The sequence below is a fragment of the Leptonychotes weddellii genome, chromosome 11 (assembly GCF_054177405.1).
Source record: "Leptonychotes weddellii isolate Sample4059 chromosome 11, ASM5417740v2, whole genome shotgun sequence".
In the NCBI taxonomy this organism is placed as follows: Eukaryota; Metazoa; Chordata; class Mammalia; order Carnivora; family Phocidae; genus Leptonychotes; species Leptonychotes weddellii.
Genome location: NC_138379.1, coordinates 12558219 through 12578798, shown reverse-complemented (window position 1 = coordinate 12578798; position 20580 = coordinate 12558219). Strand labels below are relative to the sequence as shown.

General features: G+C 54.1%; 1 protein-coding gene and 1 long non-coding RNA gene across 8 annotated transcripts; one reads left to right on the top strand and one right to left on the bottom strand.

The window, feature by feature from the left end:
- Positions 1–360: 360 nt before the first annotated feature.
- Positions 361–8226, bottom strand: PACSIN3 (protein kinase C and casein kinase substrate in neurons 3). 6 transcript variants are annotated; one of them, XM_081798165.1, is made up of 11 exons: positions 8102–8226; positions 5009–5083; positions 4684–4815; positions 4370–4526; positions 3390–3643; positions 3131–3286; positions 2378–2553; positions 2110–2230; positions 1842–1978; positions 1305–1426; positions 361–909 (listed from the first exon to the last, which is right to left on the bottom strand). In XM_081798165.1, exons 3-11 carry the CDS (start codon positions 4735–4737, stop codon positions 794–796), a joined length of 1293 nt encoding a protein of 430 aa, XP_081654291.1. In that variant the 5' UTR covers positions 4738–4815; positions 5009–5083; positions 8102–8226; the 3' UTR covers positions 361–793. The 6 variants fall into 6 exon arrangements, with proteins under 6 accessions (XP_081654291.1, XP_081654292.1, XP_030880531.1 ...); XM_081798166.1 differs by having other exon boundaries at positions 4684–4773; XM_031024671.2 differs by having other exon boundaries at positions 3390–3625; positions 8102–8225.
- On the top strand, positions 6517–17417 carry LOC145716135 (uncharacterized). 2 transcript variants are annotated; one of them, XR_014138573.1, is made up of 2 exons: positions 6517–7039; positions 15232–17417. It is a non-coding gene; the product is annotated as an uncharacterized LOC145716135 (long non-coding RNA). The 2 variants fall into 2 exon arrangements; XR_014138572.1 differs by having other exon boundaries at positions 6517–7090.
- The last annotated feature ends 3163 nt before the right edge of the window (positions 17418–20580 follow it).

The following is a 20580-nucleotide window of genomic DNA, read 5'->3' as shown; positions in this document are numbered from 1 at the left end:
GGCCGGTGGCGGGGGGCCTCAGCTGGGGCCAGTTCCCGATGCATGAGTAATGATTAACAGTTCTACCAAGCACTCACGGTCCCACCGGCCTGAACGGGAAGACAAACTGGCTGGGCTCCTGTCCAGCCCAGAACTCAATACCCAGCCTCCAACTTGGCGGGCTCACACCAAGCCCAATCTTGAGTACCTCCCACCCCAGATTAAGGTCCTCAAAGGAGATACTAGCCAGAGCAGATACCAAGCTGCCAAACCTTTGCCCATAACAAACTCTAGGCCCACAGACCTCCCACTCAGTGCCTCTCCCCAGATGCTCTCTGCAGCCTGGCAAGGGTGGAGTATCAGAAAAGATGCACACACGTCTGACAGTGCCTTTTTTTTTTTTTTTCCAAGTTTAATACACACTAGAACAAACCACAAGAGAGTGCTGCTAGCCCAGAACTACACTCACCCCAAGACCACCCCAGGAAGCCCAAAACACTAAGACCAGGAACTGGGTCCACAGCTCCCGGGGAGACCCACCCATTCCTGGAGAGGCCCAGGCACCCCTGAGCCCTTCTGTCGTCACCTGACCTCCCCCTCTACCCCCTCAGCCTAGACTCAGTTGGCCCTTCCCTACCAGTCCCTTCCTAGATGCAGGCCGATCCCCTCCCCGGGTCCCAGGACTTCCTTCCTCCTCAATGGACAGAAGGGCAGCAGGGGCACCATGGTCCAGGGCCCTCAGGTCCGGCGGTCCAAGAGAAGCTGGGCTCTGATGCAAGGTGGAGAAACGCTGCAGAAGGGCTGTCACAGGAGGTCAGGCCCCCACACATTCCACGTAATTGGCAGGGTACAGACCAATGCGGCCACTCTGCAGCTGGCCCTGGCACCAACCCTGCTCATCCTCCTCGCTCATCTTCAGCAGCTCCTCCCCTGGGGGAAAGGGGATTCGTCACTACCCATTGCCCTGGCCCAGCCCCAATCCTGCAACTGGGTCAAGGACTGAGGGGGAGGAGGTAGTAGGAGAACCCAGCCCCAAGAAGAGACATGCCTCAGGCAAAGAGAGGTCAAAGTCCGCAAGCCACCCCACCCCAGACCCTGAAGGCATCAAGCAGGCCCCAGCTGGTGACTTTGAGAGGGAGGTGCGGGCTCAGAGCAGGCACTCTTGACTCCTGGGGGCTGGACCCAGAGCAGCCTTTCAGAATCAGACAACTGGCCCTTGGGAGGTAGGCATCAGGCTTCCCTTTTCCACACCCCTGCTCAGGTTGTAAAGGAGGGGAGGGGGTAGCGGAAGGCTGGAAAGGAACAGAAAAGGGGTCCCTGGGTACCTGCTCGGAAGCTCAGCTCATCAGCTTCCTGGCCAGCGTAGTCATAGAGCGCCCGCACCCGCACCCCAGTGGCAGCCTTCCGGGGATTCTCCTCATCTGACCACTCCTCATCTTGCCCACCGCTAGAGAGGGGAGACAGAAGGTGGCAGGCTCAGGGCACAAGGACCGCCTTGAGCAAGAGAGCCTAGGACCCAGGGCCAAGGGCTCGCCCTCCGGAAGAACCCTGGGAGAGGCAGGTGGGAAAGAACTGAAAGATCCTAGTCTGACCTCTGCCACACATGCTTGTGAGCTTGGCGCGCTTCCTGCCACCCAGGGCCGACGTGAGCGGTAGAGGAGCGCGAACGTGGGAACCGCCTGGCAAAGCTAAACCACCGTGAACACTGGCATCATGACAACTACTAAGTAAGTCCTAAGGTTCCTGGCACCAACTGTCAACCACTTCAGGTGTGAGGGAATGAAGAGAAGGAGACAGAGGGAAAGAGGGCAGGGCAGAGGGCAGAGCTATTTCCTTCCCACAGCCAGATTTCTGGCTCTCACCCTGGGGACCCCGGGGACTGGGGTGGGGGTGCAGAGCCATCTCGTGTGGGCACGATGCTGGTCAGAGTAACCTCATCAGGGCTCCGGCCACCCTTCTCCTTCCTGCTAATTGTCCTCTGCGTATCCAAGGACCACTCCTGTGGGCACAGTGCTTAGGGTCAGGCTGGGCTGCTGTGGTGGCAGCCGTCATCCCAAGCCCTAGCCTCCCTCCTGCGGTCCAGGCTGAGCCCACCGCCCCTCCCAGCCCCAGCCAGCCCGGAACGCGGACCTCAAACTGCGGCCAGTTCATGGCCATGCCTGGCCCGTGGATGCTTCGCCACCAGCGCAGATCCTCTTCGTCACTGGCTGCCTCGATGCCCTGATGCAGGTCTCGGTGGAGTTCGTGGAACCTGTGGCCCAAGGCACAACCTCAACCTGGGGAGCCCTGGGCCCCAGTACCGGCCCCCCCAAACTCATTCCGCCTGGCCAGAGCCCGGGGGAGATGGAGCAGACCCAGCATTACCCCTAGGCCTCCATGCCCAGCTCGCAGGCCATACCTCTCGCTGCTGGAGAGGTCGAGGTGCTGGTGTAGGGTAAGCAGCATATCCTTGAAGAAGAGGAGCCGCTGGCGCTCGGCCGCCTGGCAGCTCTCGAAGGCCTGCTCCATGTCTTCCATGTAGCGCGGGGTGTAGCGATGCAGTTCCGCCAACGTCTGCTCGTAGTGGGTTTTCATCTGGGTGGGAGAGGAGGGGCCTGGTGAGGACCAGACCTTCTTCCACTCAGGACTCCACTAGTATTTACAGAGCGCCAGCGGGCGGGGGGTGCCGCGGGGAGACCCCGGGCCAGGCACCTGCAGCAATCAGGCTGCAGCCCCAGCCCTCCAAGACCCCAGCAGCCAAACAGGGGAGGGGACATTGGGCACAGCCACTTTCAGAGTCTGGTGAGCGAAGATGGGGGGGTGAGATGAGGTCAACCTCGAGGAACGGGGAGGGAGAAATCAGGACAGGCTTCCTGGAGGAGGTAGAAACTGAGCAGCAGATAGAGCTGGAGGACAGGGCGCTCTGGTAGAGCAGGCAACGTGAGAGCTTGTGGGGGGGGAGGGGAGGAGACACAGCGGAAGGAAAGGAGCTGGACGGTCCCCTCAACTGCTAAGATGCTCCCAACGCCTGAAACTGAACCGTTTCTTGCCCTGGGTAAAGCATCAGCTTTTCTCTGGCTCCTCTTTTAAGTGATGATCTGGACAGCGGGTGGCCCACGCGCAGGGGAGCGTTGAGTTCGGGGCCTGGGAGAGGCGTGCCCCGCGCCGGTACCTTCTCGGCCTCCTTGGTGCAGCGGTCCACCCGCTCCTGCAGCTTGCGCCGCTGCTCTTGGGAGACGGCGCTGTCCGCCTTTGCGTGGCTCTCCCGAGTCTGGGCTGTCTTCTCCTCCTTCCGTGCTGCATGGTAGCTCTTCTTGGAAGCCTCAACCTGGCACGCACGGGGACAAATCCGGAGACCCTGCAATGCCAAGCCCCAGCCCCCTCCAGCCCCGGGGCGGATTCGGGAAGGGACCCATCCCTCCCAGGCTCACCTCCTTCAGCCTCTTGAGCCAGGGCTTCTGGGCCTTGCGGAAGCCATCCTCCGCAGCCCGGCTCTCGCGGAAGCCACCCAGCACAGGCCGGTGGAAGGCCCCCCGCTGCCAGGCGCGCACCCGCTCGCTGTCCTGCCCCTGCAGCTTCTCCCGCACCTCCAGGTGCAGCGCGCTCAGCCTCTCGGCTGCCGTGAAGAAGGCGTGCCAGGCCTTCTCCAGCGTGCCGTACTGGGGGCCTGCAGGGAAGGGCTGGGCTGGGACCCGGCCAGGGACGCCGCCAGAAACGAGCCCACCCCCCTCACCCCAGGGGCCTGCCCTGGGTGCCAGGCCCACAGCGGGGGATGCAAAGGTGAACAACAAAGAGGTCAGCGGCTACTTAGGGATATACGCGATCTCACCGAATCCTTATCCACCACCATGAAAACAGAGTCACGATCAACATTTAACAGGTGAAAAACAGTAGCCCAGGAAAGTGAACTAATCACCCAAAGCATTACAGCCACAAGTTAACTGCCCAAAACATTGCAGCTGAGGTTCAAACCCAACTCTGCGGCATCAACCACTACACTCTATTGCCTCAGAGGGAAGAACAAGCTTGTTAGGATGGAAAGATCCCTAGCTCCCGAGTCAGAAGGCCTAGATTCGAGGTTCAGCTCTTCCTAGCTGTATGACTTCAGGCAAGTTGCCTAGCCTCTCTGAATTTCTGGATTCTCCTCTAGAAAATGGGTAGAACAGGACCATCTCCACCACAGGGCTGTTAGAAACATCAAAGTAACTCACGACCATACTTTGCAAACTCTTAACAGCTAGATTATTCTTAACAACTGTTAAGAATAACCAGGAAGCTCTTCCCTCTTCAAAGGGAAGGCATACGCCGAATCCTCAAACTTCTCGTAAGAGGTACAAAAAAGAAGCTGCCTCGCCTGATCTCCCCACCCTCAGCGGCCTCTGCTCCCAGCAAGGCCCGAGCGCTGGCTCACCCTTTTCCACGGTGCCCCTCCACTTGCGGGCCCAATCAGCCAGCTGCTGGGCGTAGGCCTTCTCAATGCGGGCTCGTTCCTGGAAGCAGCTGACCAGGTCCCCGCAGAGTCGATGCCCGTCCTCCACCCGCTGCACGGTCCGCCTATAGTTGCCAGCCTGGGGCAGACAGGAGAAAGGCGGTGTCACCGGGGAGAAGCCCCCTCCAGGGCTGGGGCTGACAGCTCAGCTCCTCCGGTGGACATGTGGCTGGGCCCGCGGGGGGGTGGGGAGTGCATTTCAGTGCCACCACCAAACCTAGGACCCAGCTGCTCACCTCCCAGAAACTGCCCTCCAGGGCCTCCCCTCCAGCGTCTTCCTCTGGAGCCATGGTGTCCCCGCAGCACGGAATGGTGGCGGATGGGGGCTGTGGAGGGCAGAGGGGTAAGCAGGGAAGCCAGATAATACACTGTTGGGGAGAGAAAAAGATCCTCTCCTATCCCTGGACTTTGTCCCCATGGCTATCCCTACCATCCAAGGAACTGTCAGAGCTAGGAGGTGGGGGTCTGGAAGGTCCCAGGAGGGGCTGGGATAGGAGAAAGGATGGCCATTGGGCCCTGAGTCTGCCCACCCCCTCCCCTGCGCAGCCTCATTCCACCTACCTGGGGCCTAGAGACCCTGGGTCAGGGACCTGGATGTCCAACTCTCAAAGCTGCCACTGTGATTCTGCCTTGAAGCTAACAAAAGCAAGGCAGGGGGTGAGGGCAGGGACCTAGAACGTCCAGGGCGGTGCCCGGCTCCCCCGATATAGCAACTGCTGTCAGAAGCGCCAGATTCCAGCCAGGAGAATGCCAGGCAGGTCACACGATCCAACTGGGGATTAGGTGGCAGGCGGGGGTGGGTGGTGGGCATAGGGCCCCGCTGCCCGCCTTCCCCACTACAGATGAGAGCGGAGGATGCCTGCCCACGCCAGGCCCTGTTACCTTCCCCTGAACAACAAGACGACCCTTTACCAGACCAGGCCAAGTCGGAGGGCGCCCGACCACACTCCAGTGACTCCCTTTGCCCGCAAGAGCAGACTGGGAGCCAGGAAGCCTGAGTCTGATCTTGGCCAAGAAGCTGAACAAGTGCATTTTACTGCCCTGGTGAGGTAGAAATTCTGCCTCCTGGTCTTCCGTGCCAGGGCTGGTCTCAGACTCACAGGCAATGAGCCTGTGCAGCGCGCTCAGCCTCTCGGCTGCCGTGAGGAAGGCGTGCCAGGCCTTCTCCAGCGTGCCGTACTGGGGGCCTGCAGGGAAGGGCTGGGCTGGGACCCGGCCAGGGACGCCGCCAGAAACGAGCCCACCCCCCTCACCCCAGGGGCCTGCCTGTCAGTCACAAGGGACATTCATCCTCTTCCACAGCATCCACTGAGGTCCCACAAGCCTCCCTGGGTAATGAACAACTCAGCCCCGCCCTCAAAAAGCCCAGAGTCTGGGGCAGCATGGGGATGCCGAGAGGCCATCAGCCATTCTAAGAGTGTGCACCAGAACCGTAGAGGAGGGCAAGGTGGATTCCAACCCCAGAGCCACCACCCCAGAGGCTAGAGGACACAGTGGCACGCGGCCACTCCCCTCCTGCCTCTTGGCAGCGGCTCAGCTGTCCCCAGCACTGACTTAAGCCCCTAGAAGGAAACCGCTTCCTCCTCTGAGCAAGCCCAAGGGACACCGCCAGGCCCAGGGGGACAGAGTAGGTGCCCACTGCCCCCAAAGCAGGGCTCTATCACACTGCTCCCCTCCAAACTGACAAGCCACTATCCATCCTTCAAAACTCCAGTCTCCCGGACCCCATTGCTCTACCCCCATTCACGCAGCCCCTTGTGAGCCCTCCGTCAGGCTATATATTATATATTCCATCGGATCGTCACTGACAGGAGAGGATCTGTCCCCAGTCATTGACAGAGGGGGTCCAATGTGCGGATTTCTTTGGGCACTGGAGCTGGTAGCTGAATGAAGAAACGGGAAAAGGACCAGGAAACCTGCTGGCTACAGCAGCTGTGAGAAAGCTTGGCCTAGGTGGGATCCAGCCCTAAGCTAACAGGAGAGAGAGCTGAGGCGTGCAGCCGTGAGGCCTGGGTACAGAGCAGGAGAGGGACAGAGTGGCTGGCCCACCGGGGTCCTCAGCACTTCCCCTTGCTTCTTCTTGAGCCTGCCCCGTTCACCCAGAAAGGACTTGCCAACCAGATGGAGAGAAACAGAGCCGCAGCTGTAAATCACAGGGCCTTCGGAGCAGTCCCAGTCAGGCATCCAGGGGCCTGGGCCCCCTGCCTGCTCCAGCCTCCAGGCTCCCGGGAGACCTGCCCCCCACCCGTTCCCTCTCTCTGGCCCCAGAACAGAGCAAGCTGTGTGTGCAGGGCTGGCACTGCTCCCTCCCGCCTCCCAGAGCAAACACAAGCCCGAGTCCCAGGCACAGCCAGGCCCCACAGCCCTGGCTGCATCTAGCTATGGGGGTGGGCCCTGCGTGCCATGAGGGGCACCCCGAGCCTCCTGACTTCAGCAGAGACCCAGACTGGTCCCCAGAACACACTCGGCCACAGGCAAGAGCTCTGAAGGCAGATAATGAATGCTTCCCAGCCCAGGTAGCCACGACCTACTGGGCCGGCAGAAGTCTGCGAGGGCGCTTGGCACGGTCTCCTCAGAGCCGCCGGGGCCAAGGTAGGAAGTGCTGAGACTCGGGGAAGAACCCACTCTCCCTACCTAAGGCAGGTAGGTCCCCCCACCCCCACCCCCGCGCAGACCAGCCCCCACCTTCCCAGAAGCTGGGGGCAGGCCCCCGGGAGGGAGCACGGCCGTCCTGCCCCGCCCGTCCTCCTGAGTCACAGGCTGCGCCCAAGGCCTCCTGCAGCAGCGCCTCCCGGGCGGCCGCAGCCCTAGGATGTGGAGGCACAGTGGTGGGCGGCCCACTGGTCCAGCGAGGGGTGGGTGCCTAGGCTAGAGTGGCTGGAACCAGCAGCTAGAGCCGCCCCGGAGGGTGGGGGAAGGGGTGGCGCAGGGAAAGGGGAGGAGGCAGGGCCAGGGAGGGGCATAACAAAGGGGCACTTTTGGAAACCCGACCTGCCGCCCGAGGTGCCTGCTCCCTGATGACGCACTCCAAACCCGGAGCCTCTACACCAACCCTCGGAGCCCAGTGGCTGCCCGTGTATATGGCCTCAGCCCTTATGGACGGCGCCCTTCGACCGGCCCGCCTGCCGGCCCGGAGCTGCACCACTCGGAGCCGGTGGAGCCCACGCGGAGCGGCCGGGCCGGGCCCAGCCATGGAGGCTCTGGGACTTCTTTGCCAAACTTGTTGAACTTGGTCTCGGCGGGGGTGGGGCCAGCAGATCACCGCTGAGGGGAGGGGGCGCACCCTGCCTGGGCCAGCCCGGCCGTGGACTCCAGAAGGTGACCCGGGGCAGCGGCCCAGGAATTAGGGCTCTTTGCAAAGAGCGAGGGGTCCCCGGGGCGTTTGGGGGCCTTTGAGAAGCCCTAGGACATGGTGTGGCCCTCCAGCCGCGATGCCGCCCTCTCCTCCGCCGGCCTGGGAAATCGCGGGGTGCGCCGCGCCGCAGATGAGACACCCCCTCGGCTCGGCGGCGCTCTTCCCGTCCTCGCGCAGAGTGGGGGCTCCCAGGGCGGGAGTCGGTCCCATTGCAAACTTCAGGAGCCGGAGGAGAGGGCGGGATCGATTCGCCGCTCCCGCCGCCGCCTCCCCGCGGTTCCCGCCGGGGCAGCACTCACCGTGTCCTTCCTGGGCGTCTGGGCGGGTGGGGGTCCGGCCACGCTCCGGCCGGAGTCCTGCCGCTCCCGGGCCGGGGCCACCGCCTCCCGGAGCGCGCCGGGCCCTCCCCCGGGAAGCCCGGCCCCCGGCCCCGCCCTCTCCTCGAGGCCGCGGCCCCAACCCCACCGGCCAGAGGCCGGGGCGCAGGGGCTGCAGGCATCGCGGCGACCCGCGGCTCCCGGAGCGCGGGCCGTGGGGCATCGGCTCCAACGGGAGAAGCGCCGGCGCCCGCTCCGCAGGGTGGCGCCGCGCGGCTCAAGGGAGTCGGATTTCGGCTTTGCCCCTACCGGCCTTTGCAGAGCCTGGGAGACCCGTGGAAGCGGGAAGGGGTTGGGCCTGCCCGGGTACCCCTTGGAGGGAGGGCTGGGGGCTACACTGCCTTAACATTTCTTTGCTGAGCACGCCTTTCTTATAAGTTAGTTCCGGCGAAGCTCACAACCACCCCCTTTGAAGCATTAGGATTCCCATTGTACAGATGCGGAAACTGAGGCCGGGAGACCTTCAGCAGCTTGCAAAAGATCCGTAGTCGGGCAAGACCCGGATTCCAAAGCCGTGCCCTTTCCATGCACAGCCCTGCCTGCCAATCTGAGGACTGCGTTGTACACGCGGTGGGGGTGGGGCAAAAAGGCATGAGCTCCTCCCCCTCCGAGTTCTTAGTCCCAGATTCTGTACCACGATTCATTCTTAAATCCCTTTGCCCCTCCACCCCCACCCCTTGTCAGTCACCAGCTTTGGTAGATTTTTTCCAGATCGCCACGCTGCCACCCCACCCTTAATAAGTCCCTTCTCTCTCACCCTCTTTGCCCCCACCCTGGGATTTTTCGCAGCCTGCCTGTCTGTTATTTATATCCACTGGAGCGGTCCAAGAATGTTCCGAGGCTGACCTAATCGCCACCTGCTTGGCCTCTCCGTCCCTCCCGATCCCTCCTGGGCCGGGGGACCAGACGACCGAGCCCTCCGCCTGGCAGGAGAGAGGGGGGGCGGGTTAGCAGGGTCCAACGCCCCGGGCGCTCAGAGGGTCCTGATGGCGCAAATTCGCTGGGGATTGCAGAGCCCCAGCCGGCTCAGAGGAGTGCACCCCCAGGGGGACGGCGTTGCGCTTTGGGAAGCCAAAGGCCAAGCCATTCTCTCTCCAGCACGTACTCTTCTGCCCCACTCCCCGCCCCACCACCACTCCCTGAGGAGTGTGTGAGTGCGTGTGCGCGGATTTTTAAATTGCAGCTTTAAAAATAGCAAAAGTATTTTTCTGAATCCGAGAGGAACCGCTGATGCGTTCTTTATGCAGATAAATTCGCTCATAAAATGGAAAAGGGCCCTGAAGAGAATGAATGAGGGTAATTTCAGGTGGTAGTATTAGCTGCTGAGGACTGAGCTGCTCCACAGTCCTAGTGGGAGGGTGAAACTGTGGGCATCCAAGACGCAGCGCGTTTGGCAAATCCAACCTGAGCAGTGGATCCTGGCCTTGGCGCTCACTGGGTGTGTACCCAGCAGGATGTGGCTTCTGAAACCAGTTTCAACACCCAGTCTCTGTTGGGGCATGAAAAAGTCACTTTTTTTTTTCTTCCGTATTTCTGTTTCTACCTCTATGAAACATGACAGGTGACCCGGCTGACCTCCCAAATGGACCGTGTGCCCCAGCTAATTACTGATTGTGAAAGCTGTAAATGAGACGAGCTGGGCTAATCTATACTGACAACTATACTGTCCTGTATTATTTTAAGTCAGTTAACATCCCACCTAGTGCCTGGGGGCCATCAGGCACCTAGACAGAAAGTGTGAAAACACAAGAATGAAATTAATTGCAGGAACCACCTATTAAAACCCCATTAAAAATAAAGGCTGCAAGCCAGACTGGCATCTGGGAAAGCCAGGCCAGAGAGAGATTCAGAAAAGAGGGCTATTCCTCAGATCACAAGGAGAAGGGGATATGGACTGGAAAGCATCTGGCTTCTCTTAGATTCCAATCAGGAGGCAGAAAGCAAAAATATTGCAGCTGCTTTTAATTGCCCCTAAGGTACTGTAGGGAGAAAAAACAAACTAAAACCCAGAGCATACGGAGCTGCTTCAAAGGTGAAAGGAGACAGAGCTGCCTTTGGAACACCAACCCCCCGCTGTCCCTAGGGGCTCAGATTTCTATGCTCTGCGGCCAGAGAGCCCCTGAATACTCATGCAGCTCTATCCTCGAAATACTAAACTTAAACGGAGTTCAAAATGAGATGCCCGGGGTCAGAGGCTGGATAGACAGAAACCGAGAGAGGCAGCCTGGCTCAGGGCACCAGTGGCAGATTGGTCCAACGCCTAAGTTCACAACACTCACAGACTCTCTCACCTTGAGTTTCTGGAATGTCCTAACCACTGTACCTTTATTTGTTTATTTATTCATTCAGTCATCCAGTGGAGAAATCATTTGAATTTTTGTTCTATGCTAAGCCCTCTTCTAGGTATTGAGAATACAAGATAAATAAGGCATAGTCTTAGGTGTAGGCTAATGATACAGTGTGGGTAGGAAGTACTTTGGAAAAACAGAGCCAGAATAGACCACCTTTCACCAGGTGATGACACTTGATTGGGCTTGATGAGCAGGAATTAGTCATGTGAAGAGGCATTGTAGGCGGGAGCACCAGGGTGTGCCAAGCCCCAGAGGCGTTAGCATATGACTTGGTGATCCAGCAATTTCACTTTTTGGAATCTACCCTAGACAAACATGTGTAGAAGTGCAGAAAAAGGTACAAGGATGTTTGCATGTAGTATTTGTTTGCAGTAAGGGAAAACTGGAAGCAAATGTCCATCAAGAGGCTGATGGCTGGCCGGTCACCAAAGTGCATAGGTCAGACGGTGCTGAGAGGCCCAGGCCCAGGGACTCCCCCCGGGGACAGGGTGGTGGGGCCCAAGCCCTGCCCCTCAGAGTGGCCCACCGGCCACGTCAGCCACTTAAAAAATCCTGTATATACACCAGAGATTTGGAAATAACGATAAACACCAAAGTGCTGGAGAGAGAAAAAAAATAGTTGAATAACCTAGAATTCATTCATGCCATGGCTAAACTCTACAGCACCTGAAGCACAAGGTAGATGGAGATGTTTTTTGTTTTTTGTTTTTTTAGATTTATTTATTTATTAGAGAGCGCGCAGGGGGAGGGGCAGAGGCTGAGCACAAAGCCCAACTCCGGGCTCGATCTCACAACCATGAGATCGTGACCTGAGCCAAAACCAAGAGTGGGATGCCTAACCAACGGCGCCACCCAGGCGCCCCAAGATGTGTTCTTATATGAAGAGCTCCAAGACCCTGTTGGATGAAAAAAAAAACAAAATGCAGAACACACAAAAAATTCGGAGACTATATACCAAACTGATTTTGGTGGCTATCTCTAGGGAGAGGTCTAGAATTGGTAAAAGAGATTCTTGTAGGGGCGCCTGGGTGGCTCAGTCGTTAAGCGTCTGCCTTCAGCTCAGGTCATGATCCCCGAGTCCTGGGATCGAGCCCCACATCGGGCTCCCTGCTCCGCGGGAAGCCTGCTTCTCCCACTCCCACTCCCCCTGCTTGTGTTCCCTCTCTGGCTGTGTCTCTCTCTGTCAAATAAATAAAATCTTTAAAAAATAAAAATAAAAAGAGATTCTTGTAGTGTTAGGAAATTAGCAATAAGCATGTACTTGTATGTAAATTGTATAATAAAGAGTTTTTAGGAAATCCTGAGTGGATCTTATTGTCTAACACAGTGCTGTCCGAATGGAATTTTCTGCAATGATGGGAACGCTGTAGAGCTGCACTGACCCATACGTAACCGCTAGCCACCTGTGGCTATTTCGCACTTGCAGTTAGGAGCTGAATTTTTATTTTTTTTTAAGATTTTTTTTAAGATTTTATTTATTTATTTGACAGAGAGAGACACAGTGAGAGAAGGAACACAAGCAGGGGGAGTGGGAGAGGGAGAAGCAGGCTTCCCGCCGAGCAGGGAGCCCGATGCGGGGCTCAATCCCAGGACCCCGGGGATCACGACCTGAGCCGAAGGCAGACGCCCAATGACTGAGCCACCCAGGCGCCCGGAGCTGAATTTTTAATTTTAATAAAATTTAATAAAATTTAATTTTAATTAAAAATTTAACAGCCGCAGGTGGCTGGCGCCAACTGTATGGGACAGTTCCGATCTAGAATATCTAGAATATTGAGTTCAGGATGGGGTGGAGGCAGATGGAAGATGAAGCTGGAAAATGAGTTGAGATTGAACAGTGAAGATCTGCAAGGTGGGCTGAGGAGTTCGGACTTTATCCTACAGGCAGTGGGAAGTGTGCGTGGAGGGGCTAGAGGAGATTTAGCCAAAGAAGTCTGGCAGGCAGCCCTGAGAAGGGCGGAGGAGAGCAGGCAGAGGGCGGCAAGCAGGCTGCTGTGTTACTCTTCGTGGCCTCTGGACATTGCCCAGCATTCCTGACAGGCAGCCGAGTAAAGTATTTTTTGGTTCAACAGCTCTGTTTTTAAGATGGCAGGCAACCCCAGGTAGAAGAAAATGGTCAGAGTTATGGAGAGGAGCGAACCTCAGTGGGGGAAGCTGTTCTGGGCAGGAAGAACAGCAGATGGACGGCATTAGAGTAAAAATGCATAGCCGGCTTCTGTGGGGCCCATAGAGAAAGCTTCTCCAGGGTCAGGAATTTCCCCGGGGCAGATTCTTTGGAAGGTGCCCTGAGCTGCCAGGGCCCAGCCCAGGTATCAGGTCAGTAGGCGGAGGGTTCTGTTCAGGAAGCCTGCCTGCTCTGGTTCATTCGGGGCCCTTCTCTGAAGTCCCCTGGGGGCCTCCTGATTGGCCAAAAAGGAATTCTAGTGGAGGATCCATTTATTTCGCTGACTTCCAAGGAACACCCACGATGCCAGACACCCGGCTGGGTGCTTGGTCCACAATGTAAACAAAGCAGACATGCAGCTTGGCTTTGTGGGGTTTTCCAGGAAAACCAAATAAAGGCCTGCATACGTATTTACAAATGGTGATAAGTGTTCTAAAGGAAAAAAAACACATTTAGGATATAGTGCTATGAGGGGAGCATAATTTCAATGAGGGGAGGGTTGGAGAAGAACTCTTTCAGGAAGTCTCAGCTTCTCTGCCCCAAGACAGCCCAACAGACCCCAAAGACAAATGGAAGTTGGCTGGGTAAAGAGGGAACTTGGGAGAGAGCATGCTACAGGAAAGGACTAACATGTGCAAAAAACAGAAATGGGAACTTGACCTCCTGGGAAAGAAGGTAGAGTAGGTAGGGCGTGGTGAAGGAGAGAGCGAGAGGTCGAGGGTGAGGTAAGAGAGGCGGGCAGCATCCAAACACTGCAGGCTTTGTCTTATTCTGAGCGCAGAATTTAAACAGAGGAGTGACGGGGTGTCTTTCTGGATGTTGTGTGAGGGACAGATCAGAACAGGGCACCAGCAAAGAGTAGGCTGGATGGCCCAGGAGCAAAGAATGGTTTCACATTTACTTACTTATTTATTTTTTAAAGATTTTGTTTATTTTCTTGATAGAGAGTAAAATCGAGAGAGATCACAGAGGGAGAAGGAGAGGGAGAAGCAGACTCCCAGCTGAGCAGGGAGCCCGATGCGGGGCTCGATCCCAGGACCCCGGGATCATGACCTAAGCTGAAGGCAGACGCTTAACGGACTGAGCCACCCAGGCACCCCGGTTTTCACATTTTCAAATGGTTGGAAAGAATCAAAAGAAGATTTGGTGGGGCGCCTGGGTGGCTCAGTCGGTTAAGCGGCTGCCTTCGGCTCAGGTCATGATCCCAGGGTCCTGGGATCGAGCCGCGCATCGGGCTCCCTGCTCAGCAGGGAGCCTGCTTCTCCCTCTCCCTCTGCCTGCCTCTCTGCCTACTTGTTCTCTCTCTCTATCTCTCTGCCAAATAAATAAATAAAATCTTAAAAAAAAAAAAAAGAAGAAGAAGAAGATTTGGTGATATGTGAAGGTTTTAAGGACAAATACCAGTGTCCATAAAGTTTTATTGGAGCACAGTCACGCTCACTAGTTTACATATTGTTTATGGCTGCTTCCACATTGCAATGGAAGAGTGGAGTGGTTGCAATGGGGATTGCAGGGTCAGAAAAGCCTAAAATGTTTGCTATCAAGCCCTTCACACAAAAACCACGTGGCCCCTGTATTAGAGGGAGACAAAAAGAGGGAGACCATTTAGGAGGTTGCTTCGGTCATCTAGGTACCAGGGATAGGGGCTGGTTCTAGGTGCAGCTGCTCAGTATAGGGACGGAAGAAGTATCCGGGGGAAGGAATCGATAGAACTTTCTGATGGGTTAAATGTGGTTGGTAAGGGAGAGGTACATTTCAAAATGAATCCCAACATGTGACCTTGGATTGCGTTCTGGACCAGAGAAGGACATGACTGGGGCACTTGGCAAAATTTGAATAAAGTTTGTAGATTGGATAATAGTGTCATTAGTACTAATTTTCTCATCTTTTTTTTTTTTTTTAAGTAAGCTCTATGCCCAACATGGGGCTTGAACTCGCGACCCCTGAGATCAAGTGTAGCGTGCTCCAACGACTGAGCCAGCCAGAAAATCCATAATTCTCTCCTCTTGATCACTGTATTGTACTTCTATCTGATGTAACACTTAGGAAATTAGGGACGAGGATATGGAGATTCTTTGTAACCTTTTCGCAACTCTTTCCAGGTCTGCAATTCTGTCCAAAGGTTGGACATTGCAGCCTCTGTCTTCACATCGTCTTCTCTGTGTGTCTCTCTGCCTTTGTCTCATTCCCCTCTGCCTCACTGTTTTTATTTTTGTACTCTTTTTTTTTTGAAGTATAGTTGACACACAATGTTACATTAGTTTCAGGTGTACAACACAGCGATTCTACAACTCAACACCTTATGCAATGGTTTGTGGTTGTTGTTGTTGTCTTTAATTGAATTATGATTGACACACAATGTTCTGTCATCTCCACCTCACTCTTACAAAGATACTTACCCCTGGATTTAAGACCTACTCGGATCATCCAGGATGATCTCCTCATCGTAAGACCCTTAACTACATCTACAAAGATCCCTTTTTTTCTAGATAACATTCACAGGTTCTGGAAATTCGGATATGGATTTCTCTTTTCAGGTACCAACCTACCACACCAGCCTGGAGGAGGCCACAGCTGCTAGCCTTGGAAATCCAGTAAAATACGACATGAACTTGAAAAAGCAGGCTGCCTTTCCGAGATGTTCTTCATCCAGTTTCGCTACCGTGCCTCTCTGCAAAATAGGTCAGCAGCCTCCATGCTGCCACCCAAATGTGGCTTGGTAGGCAGCCTAGAATTATGACAAAACTCTCAGACTCCAGGGCCTTAGGACACCGAAAAAGCCAAACACAAAGGGACAGTGTACAGTAAATGTGTCTGCGGAGATGCGCCCTGAAAGTCTGAAGATTTGGGGAGGATGTGAGCGGATCGTACCAAGACAGCCTCCTCCAGGCCATTGGTTTCACCAGGAAGAACCACAGCTACCCAAGCAGCCCACTGCCTTCCTCTACAGACAGAAAGTAAGCTGTGGTTCCTTGCGCCAGGTTTTTGTCACATGCTCCGGGAGTGTCAATGTCATAGTAGGGACAGGAGCCAAAGCGGGGCAGTGGAGACTGGAGTGGGAGGATGGGAATGTAAGGGGAATATAAATGCAGTCCCGCAGGCCCACAAGCATGTGATTCATCCACCCATAGGCAACTGGCTTGGCTCTACCACAGAGAGAAGCATTTTTATTTCTGCTACTGGGGAGTTTTAGAGTCTTTGGAAGAGAGTGAGTAGAAGGCCTGCCAGAATTCAAACGCCTGGTTTCTGACTCTCTGGTCCCCGCGCTTCCCACGATGGCTACTTGCCTGGCGCGAGCTCCTGAGGATGGCATAGAGCTTCTTCACCACCTCGTTCAGCTCTTATGGGTAAATAACGTATTGCCAGGAGATTATATAACAACTTCTATTTGTAGAACACTTTACAGTTCACAGAGCACTTTAACGCAGATGGCCTCAGGACGCTGGCAGTTGCCTGGGGAAGTTTCCTGGCATCCCACACCCAGGTTTTGCACGACAGGATATTGATTTAGAGCGTGGATGGTGCCTCATGCCCCACAGCAAAGACGGAAGGTGGGTTTTTTTCGGTATTTACACAGCTGTCTGACACTTCCAAAGCTACCCCAAATTGTGTTTTTGAAAATGGATGCCAGAGGCATCCTAGAAGGTCAGAGCCATGTTTTCATTTAGCACTATTCCAGAATTTATTCATATCTGGGCACTTAACTATGTATCGGAGATGCCAAGGAACAAGGACTCTAGAGGCTGTATTTGGTCCATTTCCGATCCTTGAGGAGGAGTTTAAACGTCATTTCCCTGCAAGCTTGGCAGGACCCTTGAGGCTGTCGTTTGCAAACCACTGGATGCAGTAACTGTGTGTGGGAAGCCTGCACACACCGTCCTCATGGATTATGGATGGTTTTGCAGACTCAGCAGAGCTTTTGGATCCATAGACGGCTTGATCAGAATCAGAGTCATGTACTGGCCTGCACCAGAAAAATGATTCCTACTGGATGGAAACTTCCCACAGGGAGGTCAGAGTGGAAGCAGTCACTGGTTTCTGCAGCAGCTCACAAGATCCCAGGTTTTCAAACTGGGAGGGATCTGAAAGACCAGCAAGCACCTCCTCTGGACTTTGGTGATGATGAAACTTAGACAGAGAGAAGTGAAAGGAGGAATCCAAGAGACATCATCTAAGAACAATGCTCTTCCCACTGTGCCATACTCTTTGTTCCAGAAAACACGTAAGCCACATATTGTTTTGCAGATCAAAGAAACTGGCATTATTTAGGGTCATGCTCGTGGTCTGCCTGGCTTCCAGTGTGAACACGAGACCTTCATTTGCTATCACCAGCAGCTTTTGAATGAATTGCCTTGTGATGCCATATGTCAAAGGTAATGTCACAGATAAGACCAAAGCATCTATAAACAGGACTTCATAGCATAGCCATTCCTCTGGCAGGAAACCAGAGCCGAGCTGCACCATTACCCTCCTTATCAGATTAGTGGCATCAAAAAAAAAATATATATATATATATAGGGCGCCTGGGTGGCTCAGTTGGTTGAGCGACTGCCTTCGGCTCAGGTCATGATCCTGGAGTCCCGGGATCGAGTCCCGCATCGGGCTCCCTGCTCGGCAGGGAGTCTGCTTCGTCCTCTGACCCTATCCCCTCTCATGTGTTCTCTCTCTCTCATTCTCTCTCTCTCAAATAAATAAATAAAATCTTAAAATATATATATATATATATATTAAATACTTTTGTCCACCTGCTCCTGATGGCTCATCAGATACAAATGGGTGACAGTAAGTCACTAGACAGTTGTTTCATGGTGAAACACAGCAAAACTCAGGGTAAGAATGCCCCAAAGCACAACCTGAAACAAAACACTTTCCTGGCATGTTCAAGGTGGGTTTCCACTACTCACGTGCGTTTTTGTTTTTTTAATTCACCATGGAAAACCTTCCCTATCCTAAAAACAGAAATCCTGGCATTAAGCAGGACATTTCCTCTGCTCATGAATCCATCATAGCTAATTACTGCTTTCCCATTTCCTACTCTCTCTGCCTGGAATATCCTCCCCCACCCCTCCCATCTCTCAAGATTCAGCTTAAGTGGGCCCCTTCTCTGACACTGTTCCTTTTTAACACCACTCCATGCTGAGTTAGTGTCCTCTTTCTGTGCCCACCCCCAGCCCTGCCCAGACCCAATGCTTCCTCTCTCATTAAACTCATCACACCCAATTGTAGCAGTAGGATTACCTGTCTTTCCCACCATAGAAAGCACACTCCATAGGGGCAAAGAGCATTTTTCTTTTTTTAAAGATTTTATTTATTTATTTGACAGAGAGAGACACAGCGAGACAGGGAACACAAACAGGGGGAGTGGGAGAGGAAGAAGCAGGCTTCCCGCCGAGCAGGGAGCCCGATGTGGGGGCTCGATCCCAGGACCCCGGGATCACGACCTGAGCTGAAGGCAGGACACTTAACGACTGAGCCACCCAGGTGCCCCAAAAGAGCATTTTTCATTTCAGCATTCTCTTTCACTGGAATACTGCCAGGAACAGAGTAGGTTTTAATAAATGTCAGTAAAATGAATGAAATTTGAATTCTGCCTGCCTTTCAACCTCCCCCTCAATCTGGCCTCTGGGAACAGATCCTCAATATGACCAACTTTCTCCTCTTCAAGCTGCCTCCTACCCTACTCATAAATGTCAATGCCTCCAACTCAAACACTATCAAGAACACCCCTGTATGGCTCAGTTGGTTAAGCGACTGCCTTCATCTAGGTCATGATCCTGGGGTCCTGGGGTCGAGCCCTGCATTGGGCTCCCTGCTTGGCCGGAAGCCTGCTTCTCCCTCTCCCACTCCCCACTGCTTGTGTTCCCTCTCACGCTGTCTCTCTCTCTCTCTGTCAATTAAATAAATAAATAAAATCTTAAAAAAAAAAAAAAGAACACCCTGTAGTTGAACTTGGGGTTTATTGCTCAATGCAACAGCGAATGCAGATGGTGGAACATCTCTGTAAGAAGTTGTTAAGAAGGACTTGTAGATTTGATTTGTGTTGGATGATTCGGATAAGGGTTCAGGCAAGTAGGGCATTGCTCTGGATTGGAGGTTGTCAGGAAATGGGAGTGATTCTATGATTGGGTATCAGTAAATCTTATCCACTAGGTGGGAGGAATGAAGCAAAAGCAAAGCTAAAGCTGTGATTGGCAAAGAAGCTGCTTCCATATTAGCCAAATTAATAGGGCAATGTTTGGGTTTTTTTGTGGTTTGGACAATGTTCTTTTTTTTTTTTTTTTAAAGATTTTATTTACTTATTTCACAGAGAGAGACACAGCGAGAGAGGGAACACAAGCAGGGGGAGTGGGAGAGGGAGAAGCAGGCTTCCCGCCGAGCAGGGAGCCCGATGCGGGGCTCGATCCCAGGACCCTGGGATCATGACCTGAGCCGAAGGGAGACGCTTAACGACTGAGCCACCCACATGCCCCTGGACAATGTTCTTACTTCTGCCTGTATTCAGACATGAGTGATCATGTTTTTGTCTTGATTGATCATGGTCACAGAGTGGCCTTGTCTGATGTTGTTTTGTGCAATTGTTTATTTCACTAGAACCCCACGGTCTAACTGAAATCCCAGGCCAGCCCCCAAATGCCAGGGGCTGCCTCTGTCTTTCTCATAACTCATACCCATTCTTTTTTTTTTTTTTTTTTAACTCATACCCATTCTTAACTTTCACCAAGCTCTTCCCCAGGATGCTCTTCTCCCTCCTCCAGCCAAACCCTACTTAGATTCAAATTGACCTCCACAAAATCCCATCTTCCCCTCCAGGCTTTCCTAAATACTTCTTTCTCCATTGGATTATCTTTTCTGAATGCATCTAAAAGTCTTGGCCAGCACACCACAATTTAGTATTCAACTGCCTTCTCTCTGGAATGGTTTGACTTGTTTCGCATGTATTTTTCTTCTCTGCTTGGCAGGTTGTAAACGTTTCTAGGGGCAGGGTCATTTCTTACATTTTGGCATCCCCCTAGAACTGAGAACCTTGCTGAGGTAAAACGAATGGCTGGTCTGAGGAAAGGGGGTGAGTCTGCTTCTGTGACACAGCTCGGAAAACACAGCTACAAGCCAGCAGGGGAGAAGCCAACGGCTTGCCTTTCACCTTTCTAACACTCTGACCTTATCTTTCCATCTTCCCATCAGGAAACCATGTTTTGAATTTTTCTTTTGGAGCATTCATTTCTTCTCAAGGGTTATTTTTGTAAATGTCTTCTGTCCCTACCTTTCCATGAGTGTAGGACCTACAGTTAATGTATTGTTGTCTCCTCTCATGCTTCCATATCGCCCGGGACAAAGTTTAGCAGATAGAAGGAAAGGCCCAGCAGTCCTCCATTAACCGCAGCTCCTGTCTGGCTCGTCGCGGAAAGTAGGATACACCCCAACTGTCTCCTCCGGGGCCGAGCAGAGAGTCACCTATGAGAGTCAATGCCTTGGCCTCTGGCTTAAGTCAGGGCACAAGACCTCTTAGCCCAGTTGGCCTGCATGTCCTCCAGCTCATCAATTTTTTTTTTTTAAGATTTTATTTATTTATTTGACAGAGACAGGGAGTGAGGGAACACAAGCAGGGGGAGTGGGAGAGGGAGAAGCAGGCTTCCCGCTGAGCAGGGAGCCCGATGTGGGGCTCGATCCCAGGACTCCGGGATCATGACCTGAGCCGAAGGCAGTCGCTTAACCAACTGAGCCACCCAGGTGCCCCCCCCCTTTTTTTTTTTAAAGATTTTATTTATTTGACAGAGAGAGAGAACACAAGCAGGGGGAGTGGGAGAGAGAGAAGCAGGCTTCCCGCGGAGCAGGGAGCCCGATGCGGGGCTCGATCCCAGGACCCTGGGATCATGACCTGAGCCGAA